The 19,582-nt window shown below is 32.8% G+C and overlaps 1 protein-coding gene and 1 long non-coding RNA gene across 9 annotated transcripts; one reads left to right on the top strand and one right to left on the bottom strand.

Annotated features, from left to right (window-relative positions):
• Window positions 1–738: 738 nt before the first annotated feature.
• On the bottom strand, window positions 739–13,772 carry LOC111910697 (uncharacterized). 8 transcript variants are annotated; one of them, XR_002856603.3, is made up of 3 exons: window positions 13,248–13,767; window positions 3,365–3,455; window positions 739–2,587 (listed from the first exon to the last, which is right to left on the bottom strand). XR_002856603.3 is itself a non-coding variant. In XM_023906529.3 (2 exons), the coding sequence occupies exons 1-2, from the start codon at window positions 13,368–13,370 to the stop codon at window positions 3,348–3,350; spliced, it is 231 nt and encodes a 76-aa protein (XP_023762297.1). In that variant the 5' UTR covers window positions 13,371–13,756; the 3' UTR covers window positions 3,160–3,347. The 8 variants fall into 8 exon arrangements, 2 of the variants coding, with proteins under 2 accessions (XP_023762297.1, XP_023762295.1); XM_023906529.3 differs by lacking the exon at window positions 739–2,587 and having other exon boundaries at window positions 3,160–3,455; window positions 13,248–13,756; XR_002856602.3 differs by lacking the exons at window positions 739–2,587; window positions 3,365–3,455 and adding an exon at window positions 8,332–8,873 and having other exon boundaries at window positions 13,248–13,772.
• LOC111910699 (uncharacterized) lies at window positions 10,257–11,957 on the top strand. Its single transcript, XR_002856605.3, has 3 exons — window positions 10,257–10,348; window positions 11,424–11,473; window positions 11,647–11,957. It is a non-coding gene; the product is annotated as an uncharacterized LOC111910699 (long non-coding RNA).
• Window positions 13,773–19,582: the final 5,810 nt, after the last annotated feature.

The following is a 19,582-nucleotide window of genomic DNA, read 5'->3' as shown; positions in this document are numbered from 1 at the left end:
CTAGTTAAGAATAGTTCAGTTATCCCAGGAAAAACCCTTATTTTCCTAAAAGTTTGTGTTTGGTTATCGAATCTAAATGTAATGTACAAGTATCTACCATACTTAAAATGTTTGTGTGAAGTTTCCTGAAAGCCTGGTTATCCTTGAAATGTATGTTAGTTTTAACACGTATATAAAACTATTGTGAGGAAAGTAAACTAATTCTTAAGGTTGTTAGCTTACTAAATTCATTATTACCAACAAGTAAATCTCCGTTATCTAGATTGCGAGTTCCATAACCATACGATAGGCTAAAAATGGCAATAAGTATTCCATTATCAATTTATGACTTTCGTCACCCTTAAACCTTTCGGTTCGGCTGTAGCTAGCAGCTAGGTGCGGGGTAGTCAGCCCCGTATAGATCTATACAATCAAGTCACGCTCTCCCTCCAGGAGATTCTGGTTATGGGGGCGGCCCTCCACTCACGTATCTCTGTGGAGTGTTACAGAGGACGTGTCTCCAATTATTAAGATTAACGAATTTACAAGTAATAATGCGGAAAATCCTGTTTTAAATTCTAATTACAAAGGGCGGTCCTCCACTCGCGTATCTCTATGGAGTGCTACTGAGGACAAAACAAATGTACTAATCTAATGCTTTTAACAGTAATAAAGTGGAAAATCATGTTAGAAACATATATTATAACAATATATAGTAAGATTTGAAAACTAATTCTGCAAGTCAAACAGTTGGTTAATACGGTTTTGATTGTTAAAAGCATGTGGAATATGAAACATTTCAAATGAAATAATAAGTTTGAGTACAAGCTATCCTTGTACTTTTGCTTGTATTCCCCCCTGAAAATATTGAAAAATGCGGAGGGGTAGGAACTCACTGGTCGAGAAACGTGTCGGTTTGGGTGCTAAACATCGGTTCGGGGATTGAACGCGTGCGAGGTTCCTATGTAATATAAAAAGATACACATTTGTATCTAATTAGGCTTTGTACTACTAATAAGTTGAGGATATACACTTCGAGACGCGAAAACACTTCTATTCAAGTGTTTGGAGTGACCCGGGTGGCATCTACGGACGTATGGGGCATAGATATGGGGTTTGCTCTTCAAGAGTAAACTCCTTGAAGAGATTACGGCCCTAAGACCATATCCCCATGAGTTTACGGCTGTAAACTCATGGGTGGTGGGTTCTAGGTTGCTAAATGGCTTTATATCACTTGGGAAAATTAGCTAGGATCAAATCTAGGGTATAGGAATGGATTAAACCAACATATGGACCATCTAATGGAGTTTACGGATGTGAACTAGGAGTTTACGGCCGTAAGCTCCTATGTACTCTTTCCTTTCATGATTTGGTGGCCCTAGATTAATCATATGTGATTCTAAGTCATTTTACAAGCCTTGGATGGAATTTAGGGAATCATTTGACCATGTTTTAGGAGTTTACGGCCCAGGAACCTATCCTTGGGGGGTTTACGGTCGTGAACTCCTAAGGGGGTAGTTTTCTTGATGATTAAGGTCCCTAACACACTTGTGGTTGCTTCTAGACTTTATTCCAAGGCTTAGGAGGTGTTTAAGTGGCATCTTAACACCTAAAAATGAGTTTACTGCCCATGAAATGGTGTTTACGGTCTGCTTGGGCTGTAAACTCATGTTTACCCCCTAAATGTTGAGTTCAAGGTGTTCCAAGTCCAATCCAATAAGTCCTTAAGTCATTTCTAAGCTCCAAGAGTGATTTGGGAGGGTTTTTGGGCTCCAAAACCCATTTTATGTGAGTTCACGGCCTAGGACTGTTCTATGGCCGTAAAATCATGATAATGGTCCTATTTTATAGATTAAACACAAATTTGAAGGCTAAAGATGTTATACTATGAGTTAGGGTAGTTACCTTGATGATTTGGAGCTTTAATTTGATGATTTTGGACCTAGAGCTTGGATTAGAGGAGAGAGAGTAGAGAGAGAGAGTGAAAAAGGCTTCAAATGAGGCTCATTCCACTTTATATATGGTTAAAGTTTGAGACACGGTGGAATTCTACCCGATACTGACGTTAAACGGGGCTTTTGGTCGCACCCGATTTAGTTGTCGTAACCCGACGTGGTCGAAACTAATAATTTACTAAATAATAGTTTGGGATGTTTTCATGAGTTTCTAACGTGTTTGGATACTTACGAGATCATAATACAAGTCTTAAATTAAATGACTTAACTTAAAATGTAAATGGAAACAATCCGAAAAAGACGAATTTTAATAAGTGAACGGGTTACAAAGACGGGATAAACTTCGGGTTGTCACACAACATGGCTGCAAAATCATCTTCTTGAGTTGTCTTGCCCATTAACTAAGGCCACGGTTGTGTTTTGTGACAATGTCAGTGCCATGTACCTAGCTTCTAATCCAATTCAGCACCAACGTACCAAACATGTGGAAATTGATTTACATTTTGTTAGGGAACGTGTTGCGGTTGACCATGTGCGTGTCTTGCATGTGCCATCAGCACATCAGTTTGCAGATATATTTACAAAGGGCCTCCCTGCACAATTATTCCTAGACTTTCGGAACAGTTTGGGCATTTGTGAAACCCCAGCTCAAACTGCAGGTGGTGTTAAGTTATTGTTTATTACTCTTTATATTCTTTTATATAGTATAGGGGTCCCAATGTAAATTATTGTATTATATATACATATTTTGCAATGCAATGAAAACCCTACAGGGGATTTTACCAAACTTAAGACAATCAAATACGATAAAGACTACAACGAAAAAAAATAATATGCTTTAACATATTATAAAATAGATAGATATAAAAAAAACAAAATAAATATTTAATATTTTATTTATCACTACAAGCAAGAAATACAACTTTATAATTTATTTGATCTAGACAGACTAAAACTCATGATTTACTTATTGAATACATCAAAATCTTTTTTTAGTATACTTTTTGTTTAGAAACAACTTTATTTAGTAAATAAATATTTGTGTGTTTACTACTATTATGACTTTTTGTTTAGAAACAACTTTATTTAGTAAATAAATATTTGTGTGTTTCCTACTATTATGACTCATAATAGTAGGAAACACACAAATATTTATTTACTAAATAAAGTTGTTTCTAAACAAAAAGTATACTAAAAAAAGATTTTGATGTATTCAATAAGTAAATCATGAATTTTATTCCATCAAGATCAAATATATTACAAAGTTGCATTTCTTATTTGTAGTGGTAAATAAAATATTAAATATCTATTTTGTTTTTTTATATCTATCTATTTTATAATATGTTAAAGTATATTATTTTTTTGGTTCTACTATTTATCGTGTTTGATTGACCAAAATTAAGCAATTATTTACTAATATTGTTCTAAACCTTGACAATAGTATGGCTTCCAAGAGACAACTTGTACATTCAAGAGAAAGAACCAACCAAATCTCACAGTCTTTTTTCCACCGCTTTTTCCCTGTTAGAATTCAAAAAAATTCAAACTTTGAAGCATCAATTTAAAACACTACATTTTATAGCTATAAATAAGATTAAAAAAAAAATAAGAATTTTAATATGTTTATTACAACAACATACACGAAAAACAAATTCTCAGTTCAATTTTTAATAAATATTGAAATCGAACCAAAAATTCCAGTTTATAGTAAAAGATAAATAACAAGAATTCATTTGGTTAGAGTGTTCAATAAAAAAAAAACATTTTTACAGTGGACATTTGACATTTAACCGTAAACAAAAGAAAAATTCCCACAACAATATAAGAATGGCTAACATAATCAATGTTCACTGAACAACAACTTTTAATGCCGAATAGTAATTTGACAACACTAAATCTCATACATATTCGACAAAACTTTAACAAGAAAGTTATCATAAAGGAAAAAATTTACAAGTTCAACAAAAAAAATCAATCTTACATTGTTTTAGCTAGTTTTGTTTCAACAAACTCACTTTGGAATTTATACAAACACATTGTATGCGTATTAAGGTTCCAAATAGATGGTAATGCATAACTTACTTCACAATTGTCTTTCTCACAATCTATGAAGGTGTTAGCATCCTTAAACTGAGATGAAAATTGTAAGTGGTGTATTTATTGGATAACAGCGAGGAGATTGATATTTAGGTTTAAAGAAATAAAGATTGGAGAAGAAGACATACAAATTATGATGCAACAGTTAGCAATTAAAAAGTAGCTTCGTTAATTTGAATGTTGGGATTAAAACTTTAAACTACAAAGCAAAACTAAAAAAGAGAAGAAACCTAACCTTAACACACCATCAATCGATAACAACGATGGGTAAAGACGATTCCCGTTAAGATGAAACTTGAAACCATAAATCATTCACGACTTGGAATTGCTAGAAATTTTGAGGGAAAATATCCAGAGTTTGTCGATGTGCGAAAACTTAATTTTGTATAATGAACTTGTAGTAAGAGGACAAAGATCTAATCTATGGTTTATATGTTTATAGAACATTATAAATCCATCAATGCTAAAAATGAATCGTCCGTATTGGGAAAATGACTACGAGTCATAAAACATGATATTAAAAAAATATGAACGTTTCAACTTTCAAAAAGGTTTATTGGGCCATGTGACGTATTAGGCGTGAAGCCACAATGGCTAATGGGGAAATTTGGAAGACTTTGTAACACCCTGTTTCCGAGTTGTAGCAAAGAAAAGAAGAGAAGAGAAAAGAAAGTAAGGAGAGAAAAGAAGAGAAGAGAAAGGAAAATTTTTTTGTCTTTTGTGTTCCCGAGTTGGAGAAAATTGGAAGGAAAGTTAAACATTTTGTTATTTTTCTCCAAATACTTCCAAATGGGGAGGAAAGTTAGGAGGGAAAGTGATCCCTCAATTTCCTTTCACTTCCCTCCTTTAATGAAACTCGGGAACACCAATTTTTCTTACTTTCCTCTCACTTCCACCCATTTCCTTTCTTTTCTCTCCTTAAATTAAACTCGGGAACGGGGTATAAGTGTAGGTGTTAAGATTTCTAGAAAAACAATAAATAAATTTGGATGCATTTAAAACAAATATGCGACATGTGTATAAAAGGTTTAATACTTAAAATAATGTGTCGTTCAAAAAAAAAAAAACTTAACAATAAAATGTATTTTTTATAGAAAAATAATGACAGGACCAAGAAACCACTAAGTGGCGAATATATTTGTTTTTAATTTATTCAATACGATGTTTGATTTTATTATAAAAAAAATACGCAATAATTCATATATAACTTATAAAATCGGTTAAAATATTATGCCATTCAATGTAAAAACCTATTTTATTGAATGATACCATAAGCATATGAAAAGTCTTGTAAAACTCATTTTACATATTAACTATCGGCCAAATATTGAAATAACATTTTATAAGAAAACATATCAAATTTATATTTGTAAATTCATTAATAAAGCTAAATGTTCTTTTGCAAGTACAAATTCTTTTAACAAATCATGTTTCAATCATTCTAACATGTTGTACATAATAAGTTAAATATTTTGGTTATAGTATAAACTCTCAACAAAGTAACAAATCTTCGAAGGTTTATAAATTTAGTTGTATAAATCATAACAAAAAATCATCTTTAACTTTTCATAACAAAATAACAAATCAATGGAGATCACCCACCAACGTGCTAAAACAATCTATTTTACGAATAACTTTTATTGCGTGCAATTACAAACATAATCAATAATAACTCATCAATTTCAGAATCGTAGAAGAAAATCATGAGAAAACCCTAGACGAACAATTATGTTCTCCTTAGATGAACAATTGTATTCTCTCATGTGTGGATATACATATTTAAAAGGTGAAATAATGTTTAATATTCCACATGCCTTGTATTTTTAGATGACCTTGTACCATGAACAGATTAAAAGCCACTAAACGGTTAAGAAACCATATATTCTCTGAACAATTAGGAGGATGATATCAATGATTCAGTTTTATTAACACATCCCCTTATACTATTCATTTTGAAAGTTAGGGTATTATTGGTGTTGTAAATAATAAGCAAAAAACTAGTTGACCTAAAAATGTCAAATTTACATGTGAGGGTCCTTATCAATTGGTACCACAATCAAATAGCAAGCGTCAAACATAATGTCTATAAAGTAAGGACTGTTTGTTCATCTCTTAATGAGTCTGTTAAAAGGTTGCCTGGTTGCCTGAATCGGCCAAAGTCACATCATTTGGTTAGGTTTTATATAACCTCTTATTGGTTGGAGCATCCATGATCGACTCTAAATCATTCATCGATTCAACATCTTTGAATGACTCTAAATCATTCACCAATTTAACATATATGAATGAGAAAAACCCCAGGTTATGTGTATGCATCTTCCTCCGGTCAAGCTTCAATCCTAATGATACACTCGGGATTGCAGCTTCCCTCCCATCAACACTACCCTTCCTGTTAAAGTCATCTCTTCGACAACACATCCCCTCCCTTTGAAGTCTCGCTTCCCACTAACACCCCTCTAGTTTTGAGATATAAATTAATTATCAATGATAGGGGCAAGCTCAATCTTCATTAGAAATCAAGTGATGGCGTCAAGGAACCATTGATGTAACAATTAACATGTTATATCTATTTAATCTTTCTACATGTTTCATTATGTTTCATCAAATTCTCATCGAGTTTAAATCAAGTGTTGATAAGTGTTTTCTTATGGATCTTCAAAGCATTATAGTCAAGGGCAAAGCCACCTTAGAACCAGGTAGCCTACCCTCAAAATTTCAAATTATTATATATATATATATATATATATATATATATATATATATATATATATATATATATATATATATATATATATATATATATATATATTAAAGTTGTGAAGAAAAATAACAGTAAATCTGATATATTTTTGCCACTTTTGGTCCTTTAAATTACATTTTTGATCCCTCCATTTTTGTTTGTGTGTAACTTTGTTTAAAGGATAACACTTTTATGAAACGGTAATTCTACAACTTTACTTATTTTACTCTTTTGCCTCAATTGTTTTACCTGTTGCCACTTTTCCCTTAAGTTATTGTTTTTTTACTTCTTTCGCTCAATTCTCTCGCTCCGCTTTTGCTTTAAATGATTCCCATTTTTTTTTATCGTCACTTCTTTAATTAATGAGTTTTTTTTTAATGTGTAAAAACATCTATGAACAGTAAGGAATTGGTTTATTTTACATAAATGGTCCTTAGGTTTTGTTGAATTTGACAATCTTGGTCCATTTTTGTTTTTCTTTATATATTAAAGATTTTTGTAGTGTTATCTTTTTTTACTCCAACTTACAACATTGACCCTTCATTTTTATGCTTTTGTTTACAAACAACCCTTTCACTTTGGTTTGAATTTTTCATAACTCTCGCCTTTTATTACATATTATTAGTATTTTGTCTTTTGGCAGAAATGATCCCTCATCATTATTATTATTATTGTTAGACAAAATTACACGATTTGTCCCTGTGGTTTACCAATAGCTTCCGACCCCAGCAATGCCGAGGAATCTTTTCTAGTTATTATTATTATTATTATTATTATTATTATTATTATTATTATTGTTGTTGCATATAGATATATGAACCTATTTGGGTGTAAATTACTCAATAAACTCATGTAGCTCAAAGACAAGACACTATATCTCTATTTTATAGTTTAACATACTAATACCATTCAATTCTTATGTTTTTTTTAATTCATTTCTAAAGTTACCGTTTGGCCCTTTATATTTGGAAGTTAAATTCTTTTCATAAGTTTTCCAAATTTACATATTTCACACATCAAATTTTATAAATTTTCATAATTCCATTTTAGCTAATTTAAATTAGTTTTTAGTTTTTCTTTTTTAGAATTATTTTTATTATATATATGTATATAGTATAAAATTATATTTAAGAGGCCATTTTATCTCTCTCTCTCTCTCTCTCTCTCTCTCTCTATATATATATATATATATATATATATATATATATATATATATATATATATATATATATATATATATATATATATATATATATATATATATATATATATATATATATATACCTAATTTTTTTTTTTGACTCCACCCTTCCCTTGATTATAGTGATACATGTATCAATAAAAGGACAAAATAAATTAAAACTTGTAAATTGTGTTTAATCTTAGAGAATATATACCCTAAATTTTTTTTGACTCCACCCTTGATTACAGTGATACATGTATCTATTAAAGGACAAAAATAAATTAAAACTTATAAATTGTGTTTAATCTTAGAGAAATAACAATGACGAATATATTAAAACCAAAGTGGTAAAAAACAAGAATAATTAAACAAGTGGAGACTTGGAGAAGAGCTTTGCGGATATTATTGCAAGAAAATTAAAGTAAAGTATAGTTTTTAAATATTATTGTGTTTTATGGTTTTAGTTATTTTACTTTAATTATGTAACTTGTAATGAAATTTGATATAAAAATAAAAAATAAAAAAATAAACCCAATCAAGTGTTGATTGATTCGGGTGGTATGATGAAAGCCAGGGTAAAAGCTCCGCCGATTTGACAACCCTCCAAAATGGGCAGCGACGATCAAGCCTGTGGCGGTGATGATGGTGTTCGTAGTCGTAGCACCGCCGCCCACCTCCGCCAATCCCTTGCCTGCCACCACTTTTTCACGCCCTACGCTCCATAACATTCCCTTCTCCCCTCCAAAGGTCCAACCCCTTTCATTCCCACCTCCGACTTCGCCGTCATCTCCGTCGCTCAAGGCGTCGAATAGATACCAGACGCCGAGACCTGCAACTTCCGTCCACTCTCCGCCTTGTACAGCTTCTAGGATTTCTGGGACCGTTTCCGGTTGACTGGAAATTGGTACCTTGTAAAAAACTGAAATTTCTGCTTCAGAGTTGAAGATATTCAACAAACCAACTGGTAAATGCTTCATTCTGTCTTTTATTTACAAATAATTTGTGGTCTTTTTATTGTTTGTGTGTAAACTGCAAAGCCCCCCTTTTTTTTATTTTTATTTTTTTATCAGCAGTAATACAAATCTCATGAAATTTGAAGTGAGCACAGATGAGAGCGACAACTAAAATCCATACACATAATTAGGGGTGTCAAAAAAACCCGAACCCGATCAACCCGACCCAACCCCGAATAAGGTAATTAAAGTCAGGTTTAATAGGTTAGAACTCTTAATCGGGTTAAACCCGACTAACCCGAATTATTATTAGGGTCGGGTTTATGGTTGATTTTTTTCAAAACAATTCGGGTTTCGGGTCAACCCGCCTAACCCGAATTATTATTAGGGTTGGGTTTAGGGTTGATTTTTTCAAAACAATTCGGGTTTCGGGTCAACCCGAATAACCCGATTAAAAATTTATTATCAAATTTTTTTTTTACTATGTTAAATGACATGAATTCAAGATCCCATGAGATTTTACAACTAATACATATTTCTTATTTAAACAAACCAGATAATAAAATTACTATGTATAGAGATGTATAAAATGACATAACTTTCCTCTCTTCTTAATGCAGTACAGTTGTGTTATAACAGTTTTACGAATTTTATTCACTGTTTACATTACTAATATGGTAAAAAAACTCCAAAAATTCATATCGTATACCAACTTTACAATTGAAGTCCCTATACATGTGGATTATGTATTAAAATAGCACAACATAAATTCATCTTACATTTCAACCTCAACCTGACTAACCCGATTAACCCAACCCTACAAACCCAAAACCCGATTAACCCAAACCCCACTAACTCGTACCTTATTAGGGTTGGGTTTCGGATGAATATTTTTTCTAAAAAAACCCGACTAACCCAACCCGTTTAACCCGAAACCCGATCGGGTTAACCCGATTAACAGCCCTACACATAAACACACCAGCTGTGATAGATTTAGATTTAGATTTTTTTTTTTTTTGGTCATTTTGGTGATTGCTATGAGGTATCATATGATGTTTATTCTGCATTAGCATGAAAATTAAAGTATTTGAATAAGATGGTTAGGATTTAGGATATGTGACTATGAACCGTTTTTAATTCTTTTGTTTAACATTGATAATGATATATGAGATTTAAAGTTATAAATCTTTAAATCTGATACATGCTTCAAATTTCTTGTTTTGGCACCATAATAAAACAATCTGTTTCTGTTGCTGATTTGGAGGTTGAAATTTGTTTTGATAATATCATTATTATTATTATTATTATTATTATTATTATTATAATATATGCACTCTGAGGCTTATTTCCTTTTTCATTTACATGATGAACTAGTGACAGGAAGGACCACTGTGAATGAAGGTTTTTCAAGACTGAAAGAAATCTGAGGATGGGCAAAGTGGTAAATGTCAAATCATGTTTTTTTTTTTATTTTCATCTAATTTCTTGTTTGTGTGTTCAAAATAACTACCTTTCTTTATCCTAAGTAGTTATAGTAATACACAATTACACATGCTGTTTTAAATATCATAGAATCACCACTTTTTCAACCAATTATGGCAATGTCATCGGTGTTTAATCTAGAGATTTTTCTAGTGGATCGGAGCCCACTCATTAAGCAGTTTTTTTTTTTTTTTTTTTCAAAAAAAAAGTTGCATTTTTTCATTTCATGAAATAGGTTGTCATTGTGTTGTGATAAAAATTGAAAAATGTGGTCATTTTGTGATATAAAGTAGAGTATATTTTTTGTGATGGGCCCATGAAAAACCATGTATTTTGTTCAAGAAATAGCAACATGCTTTCGGTTGTTGTTATATAGATAGCATTTGCATAATTGCATTGTATTCTGAAATTCTAATCAATTATTACATCAATGCCATTGCGATCTGAATGAAAAAAAGTAAAGTTTTTTGTTTGTTTTGTTTTATCTTGTTCTGGAAATCAAAAGAGAAGCCATAGATAAAGAGAGTTATTTTTCTTGGAAGATAAAATGAAGATGATTTTTCCTGTTAGCTTTTAACTTCAATTCCGTCATTTTGGTGTTCAAAAAAATAATTAATCAAATAGTTTTCTTTGAATTCCCATCAAAAAGAACATTTTTTTTCTTGTCTTATCATCAAGTCCAATAATACTACACACCAACGGTACCTTAAAGATCAAAATATAGCTTTTAACATATCATGGAAAGATGCAATATAGTGTCTATTTTGACATTTTTACACAACTGTTTCAAAAATTTAGCAACCGAGTTTTCAAATATATTATAAATAAATGAGTAACAAACTTTTTTTTTTTACAAAACCTGGTGGCTCACGCTTCTTTTGTTTTAACTGTTGTTCTAATAAATACTATAAGAAGGTAAGCGACTGGAACAATGTGCTCGCAAAATAACATTATATTAATGTTATTTTGTTACCTATTTTTATGATATTTTGTTTAGGACATTACCCTAATTTAATTGGTATATGTTTTGTCAGTGTTTTGGAGAACGTGTCAGAAAGCGTAGTTGCTCTTGTGACAGAAAAAGGTAACCTTTTAGATCCCCGTGTCATACATTTTGTCTCATAACAAAAAACAAATTTTTTTTTTGATGGGCGTGTCATACATTTTGTGTCATAACAAAAAACAATTCTTTTTATGGGTATTACATTTCTTCCTCTTTCCCTCATCATCCATATTTATTTGATCGTGTATCTTCAGGTGCACATCATTTGGATCTACGTGCAGCCACATGCGATGATCCTGATTGGTTGGTGAAGCAAAGGGAGTCTGAAGTTGAGATTATTCAGGGTTGGATCCATGATTACTACGAGAAAAAGAAAGCCGTTTTTAACATGTAAAGATTCTTGGTTTTTGTTGGTAGTTACAAATGTTGTATAGGCTTCTAAGGGAAACTTTTGTTCCACGTGTGTATGTATATAACTTGTTGTATTTTTATTAATAAAAGCTCACGTAGTATGGTATGGTCCTACGTAGGATGCAAATGATTTCTTGGATTATATGTTTGACAATTAATGTAGTAAGAAAAGTACAAAGAATGCAAATGATTTCTAGGATTAATATGTCGTATTCACCCTCTACATAAAACGCCACCAGGTGAAGCATAGAAGAGGAAACAACAATTAAGTGGTAATAAGTTTCAAAATTTAATGTTTATTCCACAAAGTTCATGTAAATGGTAAGTCTCAAAATCGACTCTTTGCATTGGTTTGAGTTAAAATCACCTCGTTTTCAAGAATTAACTATTGCCATCATGATGGAAAAGGTTTGGGTTTGATGATTCTTTTAGTTCATCGTATGTGTACAATTAATTAACTGGTGGAGAGTGATGTTATGTGTTTTTATTGTCGCATGTCTTAACACTTTTCTTACATAATTCAAATGCTATAAACATCGACTGCTTGTATAATGATCAAAGATGTTAAACGACTAAATGATAGAAATAGCAACACACTTGCATTTATTTGTTGATTATAACATCATCCTTTCATATTTTATCACATCATCTATCACTATTGTATTTGTAGACTTTAGAAGTTGCTTTCTTCAAGATTTGATCAACTGTGCATATGCAGAATCTTGAAAATTAAACAATGAAACATTTTAATTAACTTATATTACTATCACTAGTATAATCAAAAAGTGTCCATAGATTTTTTTGTTATGATAGTGCAACATTTTTGTTCTTGAAAATTAAACAATGATTAACTGTGTATTCTCCCCTTTTCAGAGATTTGAGCAATAATCACTTTATTCAAGAAGATCAAATCAACTTTTTTGAATTATTTAGTTTAGTTTTTGTAATCATTCTGATATGTTAGTCATTTATGGGATTAAAAACATAGGCTAAAAAGTTCTTTGGCATAAAACTTTACAAGTTTTGACATATTACACCAACCTTCTAACATGCTGATTTTGTCATTTGTGAAGGGTATTTTGGACATTTGATTAGCTTTTAAACATCGACTCGAACTATGCGTTCAAAAATGTTAAATTTTTGGATAGAAGGAGTATTTGTGTAAATAATTCACAATCATAAATCATAACAATCAAGAAGATTCCATCAGCTATATTCATCAAATATACTCCAATACTGAAGCTGAAATTATATGATTTCAACAATCAATCACAAAAAACAAGGATGCAAATCAGCTTTAATCGATCACAAAAATATGCATAATCAGCGAAAACATCAGATTCAACAACCAGTCACAAAAATAAGGATGTAAATTCAGAAATCATATGCTTGGAGCTTCAATCGATCAGACAGAGAGTAAAAAAAAAAAGAAAGAAATTGGTACCTGTTGCAGAAGAAAATCACCTGAATAGATGGAGAAGAGAAACAGTCGAGTAGGAATCGCACCACCTGGAGGCGATGGAAAACGATTGCCGGCGACGGAATACGATTGCAGGCGGAGCAACATCGATGAGAAAGAACAGAACACACGATGGAGGCTGTGAGATGATAAGATGATGGTATAACTAAGGACAAATTAAACGAATGGTCCCTGTGGTTTGGTGTTTCATGCGTGCCTAGTCCCTAACTCCATTTTTTAACCCCGTGAATCCTTGATTGTTTAATTTGTTAAAGTCTGGTCCCTAATCTAACCTACCGTTTGATTTTAGAGTTAAAATTCCCACATGTCTTGCAAGTTTGGGGCATTTTCGTCCTTTCACTTATACATCCCCTTTAAAAATCCTAGAACGGTCATTAGAAGCATTGCTCATTTCTTCCTCTTCGTTCTCTGACTTCGTGGACTGATGACAACCCCATAAGAAAGCTTTATGGATACGTGAAGAACGTAAGGTAGTTTTGATTCTTTCTAACTCAAGCCCTTATGTGAGAGTGACCTTAAGTTGGTTGGATTTGATATTTATAGTGACTTAATTGTAAGTTTATTGGATGGGTTGATGAGGAAGGATGTGCATGATGTACTAAGATAATTATATTCTCCAGGGTTGTTGAAGGCTAAGAACAAAGTTGAAGCTGAGAATCGGATGTTAAAGATGATCATTATTTTAAGTTGGGTGTTCATAGGAATCATTATTTATAAGTGGTTTAAAATTGAGTTTTTGGGATTTGATGAAGGAAATGGGGAATTCCCATTGAAAAAGAGAAAGTTTAATTTTTTTTTTATTGATTGTCGAAAGTTCCATATTTTGGTTGGTTTTAAGATTTATTGGTGCTTTTGGTTATTTTTATTGAAGATGAAGATGAGAGGGATGTCAGAAAATCAATGGTGGCAGGGCATGGTGCTAGAATAAAGGGCAAACCGATTTTTTTTTTTTTTTTTTTTTTTTTTTTTTTTTTTTTTTATATATAAAAAGTAAAATTGGATGCTATGCTCATGCTAGTATACGGTTGGGTTGGTCTTTCTGAAAAAATAAAGTTAAGGAGAAGCAAAGGGCGGCATAAAGGTCTTTTTATGGTGAAAAATAAAAAAAAAATGATAGATTGGAGACTAACATAGATTGGATGCTCTAGTGCAAAAATATAATTAAATGCCAAAATGGTATTTCTTTTGGGATATGTCGATTTTATGAGGAGTTTTTCATCTGTTGCAAGAACGTGACTATGGTTGGAGCAACAATAAGAAGGAATGATTTGATTTTAAGGATTGGTGCAATTATATTATAAAATGATATTTCGGTCCATAAAAATGGATTTTGATGGATCAAAGATCTGGTGTAAAAATTTTTCTGATGCTATTTGTGTCACTTTTGATATTGACTACAAATTGGTGTAACAAAAATTCTAATCCTATTGATTGAAAATGTTTAGGCTTTGTTTTATATGAAATGTTTTGTATATTGCATTTCCCTGCATATAACCCACTTTTTTTAATTTAACAAGAACTATTTTCTTTAGCCATTATTTCCTTTTAATCGGGTTAGGTAAGCATGATATCAATCTCTTCTCCTCAGTGATGCTACTAATGTTCAGAAAAGAAAAGATACCAATGATAAACCAAAGGGTCCAATGCAATTCATGTTTCTACTCATGTTCATGACTGATCCTCATTTCTCTTTAATAGACTCGAACAAGCTCTATGAACAAACCACATTTAGCATGTTCTTTAGGAAGATAACTAAATGTGACAATTAGTTTTGAATATGACACCTACCTCTACCCGAGCCAAGCTTGTAAAATATTTTCACTTCTTATGTTGCGTTATTTGATTACAACATTTTATGAATGATTACATTTTTTAAAATTGTATTATTGTTTTTCTTTCTCAACTGTGGTTAGCCCTAAAGTTGGCTCTCGTCTATAACATATCACGCCTCCAGATGATTCACATGGTTGGAGTAGACTTGCACAAAAACACCAGTTCGTGAACTGATGTGACGTCCTAAAATATGACCCAAAAATTTCATTTTTTAAAATTTATAAAATGGTAATCCAAAACATTGACATACAACCAAAAAGACCAAAGTGTATCACTACAACACAAAATATCAGAGTAAATCTCAAAACGCGAAATAGAGTGGTGTGTGCTCTGCAATCATCCCAGGCTCTTCCCTTTCGAACCAGAAGTACTTGAAACATAAACTGAAAACAGTAAGCTCAAAGCTTAGTGAGTTCCCTAAACTATCCACATACCATACATAATAAACACATACAGGGCCCTGCCCCATATCGGGCCTCGTCCGACATCGAGCCCCGCTCGGGTTACAGATCTGTCATTCATTTGGCCCCGCCTGACATCGGACCCCACCCGATACACTAATAAACATATAATCATGCTAACACATGCGATAATCACAAAGTCAATAACATACAATACAGTTATCGGGCCTCACCCAACATCGAACCCTGCTCGGTATACATACTGTGACAACCCGAAATTTCTATTTTGTACAACATATCAAGTCAATAGAAGTCAGAACAGTTACTGTTAATTTTCAGACTTTTTGGAATAAGTTTGAGTATTTCAAGATTTACACTTTAGGAGATATCAGGAGAGAGGATGCCTTAGGGTTTATTGTGCAACAATAAATATTATGCAACAATAAACTTTCAAAACATCAAAAAGTTTAGAGTTTACGACCTAAACAAGAGTTTACGGTCGTAAACCCTAATGGGAAGGGGTATAAAAGTGACACTTAGTTATTTTTATCACTTTTCCAACTTTCAAGATCAAATCTCAAACTCTCTCAAGTATCATCCAAAGATTTCTTCCAAATCTTCATCTAGTAAGTGTTTCTAACCCTTTCAAGTTAGTATATCACTTAATCTAGTGATTTAATACACTTCTATCCGTTAGATCTTTCCAAACGGGTGAATCTTCAAGTTTCACCAAGAACACCAAGAACACACACTAGTGTTCTTGGCCTTTTGGTACTTTTCAAGCTTCCAACTAGTAAGTATTCCTACCCTAGTGTATTGTAAGGCTCGTTATACTTCTATACATCAAAGAAAATCAAAGAAACACCAAGATCAAAGGTGTTTACGGTTCAAGAACTCCTTGAACCGTAAACCCTTCTTTAAGGGCCAAAAGTGTGTCTTAGTCCCTTCCTTCCTTGTGAAACTAGTCTAGATCCACTCCTTATTGTGTATAGGACTTGAAAACATGAAAATACCACTTTCCATATGGGTTTACGGTAGTAAACCCAAAAGGAAATGGTCTGGGGGCCGTAAACTCCTCAAAGGAGTGTAATGATGCCCTAATCTCTTTTAAAGGCCTAACCATCAAGTGGAAATGCTTCAAAGGACATGTAAAACCTCAAAACAACTTATGGTCAAAGAGTGATGAGTTTACGACCATAAACTCTTGAGTTTACGACCGTAAACTCATTGGGTAATGGTCATGAAAATCGTAAACTCCAAAGGAGTTTACCCTTGAACCCCAAACACAATAGCAAGGTCCTTTAGCACTTAGATTCAATCCTTATGACTTGTAGAACTTATATAAGGTGTTTTACATGCCTTAGGATGTCTTAACTTTGTCAATTAGTGGTTTAAAGTCTAATTGGATACATATATGTGTGATTATATGTTAACTAGGATCATTGGGTGTGAACAAGTCTTCACTTATCACCTAGCTATCCTACATCATTCAGTTCATCCAAACCACCATCTACAGGTGAGTTCATACCCCTTAATCAATGTTTTAAATGATTTTAAATGCTTTAATGGGGGGGGGGGGAATACAAGTAGAAAACGACATGTTAATGAATCAATCACATGTGATTTATAACTGTGTTTTCATCCAGCCGATTTCATATACTTCAAAATGTGATGCATGAAATGGTTTTCTATCTTAAAAAATACTTTGTAATCAAATGTATTACTTTTGAAATGTTTATTAAAATGACATCAAGTCATTGTTATTTATTGTTCAAAACTCTTAAATGTCTTACAAAACCATTTTCATCTTTTTGATCAAAACTATATCTATACACTTATGTTCTTATATATATGTATTGATATGATAGCTTTCATCCTTCATTCAGTTCCCACACTCTTGTGTAGCAAGGTTGTATAAACCTTCTTGGACATCAATTACCTTCCAGTAAACTATTATAGGGATAGTTAGGAGATACAAAACATTATTCCTATTACAAGGAATTACACTAGAGTCAGTTCATTCATGAGTCTATACTAAATGCTATATGAAGAGATACACTGACATGGATACTTGTACCTAGGTACTATATGATGAGATACTATTACATATCATACGTGTAGTTTAGTTCTGTCTATCCTAGTACAAAAGGATACTATACGGGACTAACCATTCCGGCACCCACCTGTTAGCAACATAGGTAATGAACATCTACGGATGCCTACAGTTAATACTTATACTAGGGGTACCTTTAGGGGACTAACCATTCCTTTAACCTGCTGTTAGCTACAGAGGAAAATGAACATCTACGGATATTCAAGGTTAATACTTTTTGGTAGTCGCGATGTCGTGTTTATCCTAATGCAAAAGGATAATACTTATATGGCTATATTTTCCCTATTACTTTTATTTTGTGATGCATTCAGATAAATGATGAGGTAGACTATATATTGTTAATAGTAGTCATACAGGGGAAAAACCTTCTTTGTTACTTTCAAAACATTCAGGTCTTGGTAGAAGACTACTTTCAAAACATTCAGGTCTTGGTAGAAGACTACTTTCAAAACATTCAACTCTTGGTAGAAGACTACTTTCAAAACATTCAGGTCTTGGTAGAAGACTACTTTCAAAATATTCGGGTCTTGGTAGAAGACTACTCTTATACTAGTAGGAAATATGGAATTTTCTAGGGTTTTCATACTTATATCAAATGTTTCATTAAAAGATTTACATGGCATTCATAACAGCTTTCCAAAACAGGGTAATGACACTTAAATACTTATGATTTCACCAGCTTTAGGCTGATACTCGCTTTCAAAATAACTTGTATTCTCAGGTCACCAGTAGACATGTACGATGAACAGGTTTTGAGAAGACGGAGCACAGACAAGACTCGTCTTTTATTTTGATTTCATATTTTGGTGTTTTATTACTATAAAAGAACACACATGTATTAAAACTTTACTTCTAATGCAATGGATGATGTTGTTGCTTGTTTACTACTTTACACTGTTATGATACTTCACATGATGTCCTCCACCCCTGAACGTTTCCGTCGTTCTTGGTTTTGGGGTGTGACACATACCGGTACATAACACATGCAAGAGTCACACAGACATCTAGTATCCTAACATGATAATCATGGGTTGGCATTGGTGCCTTCGCCCCCAACCCAGTGAGGAAACTCACCTCAGACTACTAAATCTCACAGATAAACCTCTGGTTGTTGGTCCGCTAAAATCTCAGCGCTATCAACATAAAATAACATCTAGTTAATAATTAGATCCTGACTCACACTAAGAGTCCAAACTAGGGTAAAAGAACTTTTTGCCCTTTACCTAACTTGGACCAAGGCCAAGGCCTAATCCAACTATCTAAAAGGCCTAAATTCCAAAATGATCACCCAAGGCCCAAATATGGCCCAATTTTCAAATTTGGGCCCAAATCCCTTCATGGGCCTTCAACCAAAAAGTTCAATAAAATAACATCAACCCATAAATAGAATTATGATGGCTCAACAAAGCCCTAGACTCCTAAGGTGCAATATGGGCCCAATACCGAAAGCCCAAACTTCCAAAGCCCACTACTGAGTACGCTGGGAGTACTCAACTTATATGCTTAGCGTACACGCTCTGGGGCTAGTACGCGCAACGTACCTGATTGTATGGCCAGCGTACTCCCCAGTTGGCGAACTTTCATCATTAAGCTCTTATTCGGTTAAGACTTCAACCCAACTCTCAAATCTGACTTCCTTAAGGTGACTTATCATGTGAAGTTGGCAACTTTACGTGCATGCATGGCTTAATGGGGCTCTAGAGCTCAAAAGAGCTTAACAAAGGGTCTTAACACATGCATGAGTCCATAAACACCTCAAAGCTTGCATTTTTATCGACAAAGGGACCAAAAGAGCCCTAGATCTACCATCAATCACTTCTGTAGTGAATTAAGAAGCTCAACAATCACTCCAAGGACTTCAAAAAGAACAAAATAGCACATAACTAGATCTAGCATCATAGTTTAGCAAGATGTGAGCTTTTTACCTCAAAAGGGTAGCAAATGATGAACTA

The sequence above is a fragment of the Lactuca sativa genome, chromosome 4 (assembly GCF_002870075.4).
Source record: "Lactuca sativa cultivar Salinas chromosome 4, Lsat_Salinas_v11, whole genome shotgun sequence".
Classification (NCBI taxonomy): domain Eukaryota; kingdom Viridiplantae; phylum Streptophyta; class Magnoliopsida; order Asterales; family Asteraceae; genus Lactuca; species Lactuca sativa.
The sequence above is the reverse complement of the archived record's forward strand: the minus strand, read 5'-3'. Positions and strand labels throughout refer to the sequence as shown.

Excerpts from the sequence above, each read along its gene's own strand:
- LOC111910697 (XM_023906527.3), bottom strand. The coding sequence starts at position 13,370 with ATGTTGCTCCGCCTGCAATCGTATTCCGTCGCCGGCAATCGTTTTCCA. Across the intron at positions 8,874-13,267 it reads TCTCTTCTCCATCTATTCAG|TTTTTTACAAGGTACCAATT; the intron begins GTGATTTTCTTC and ends CAGAAATTTCAG.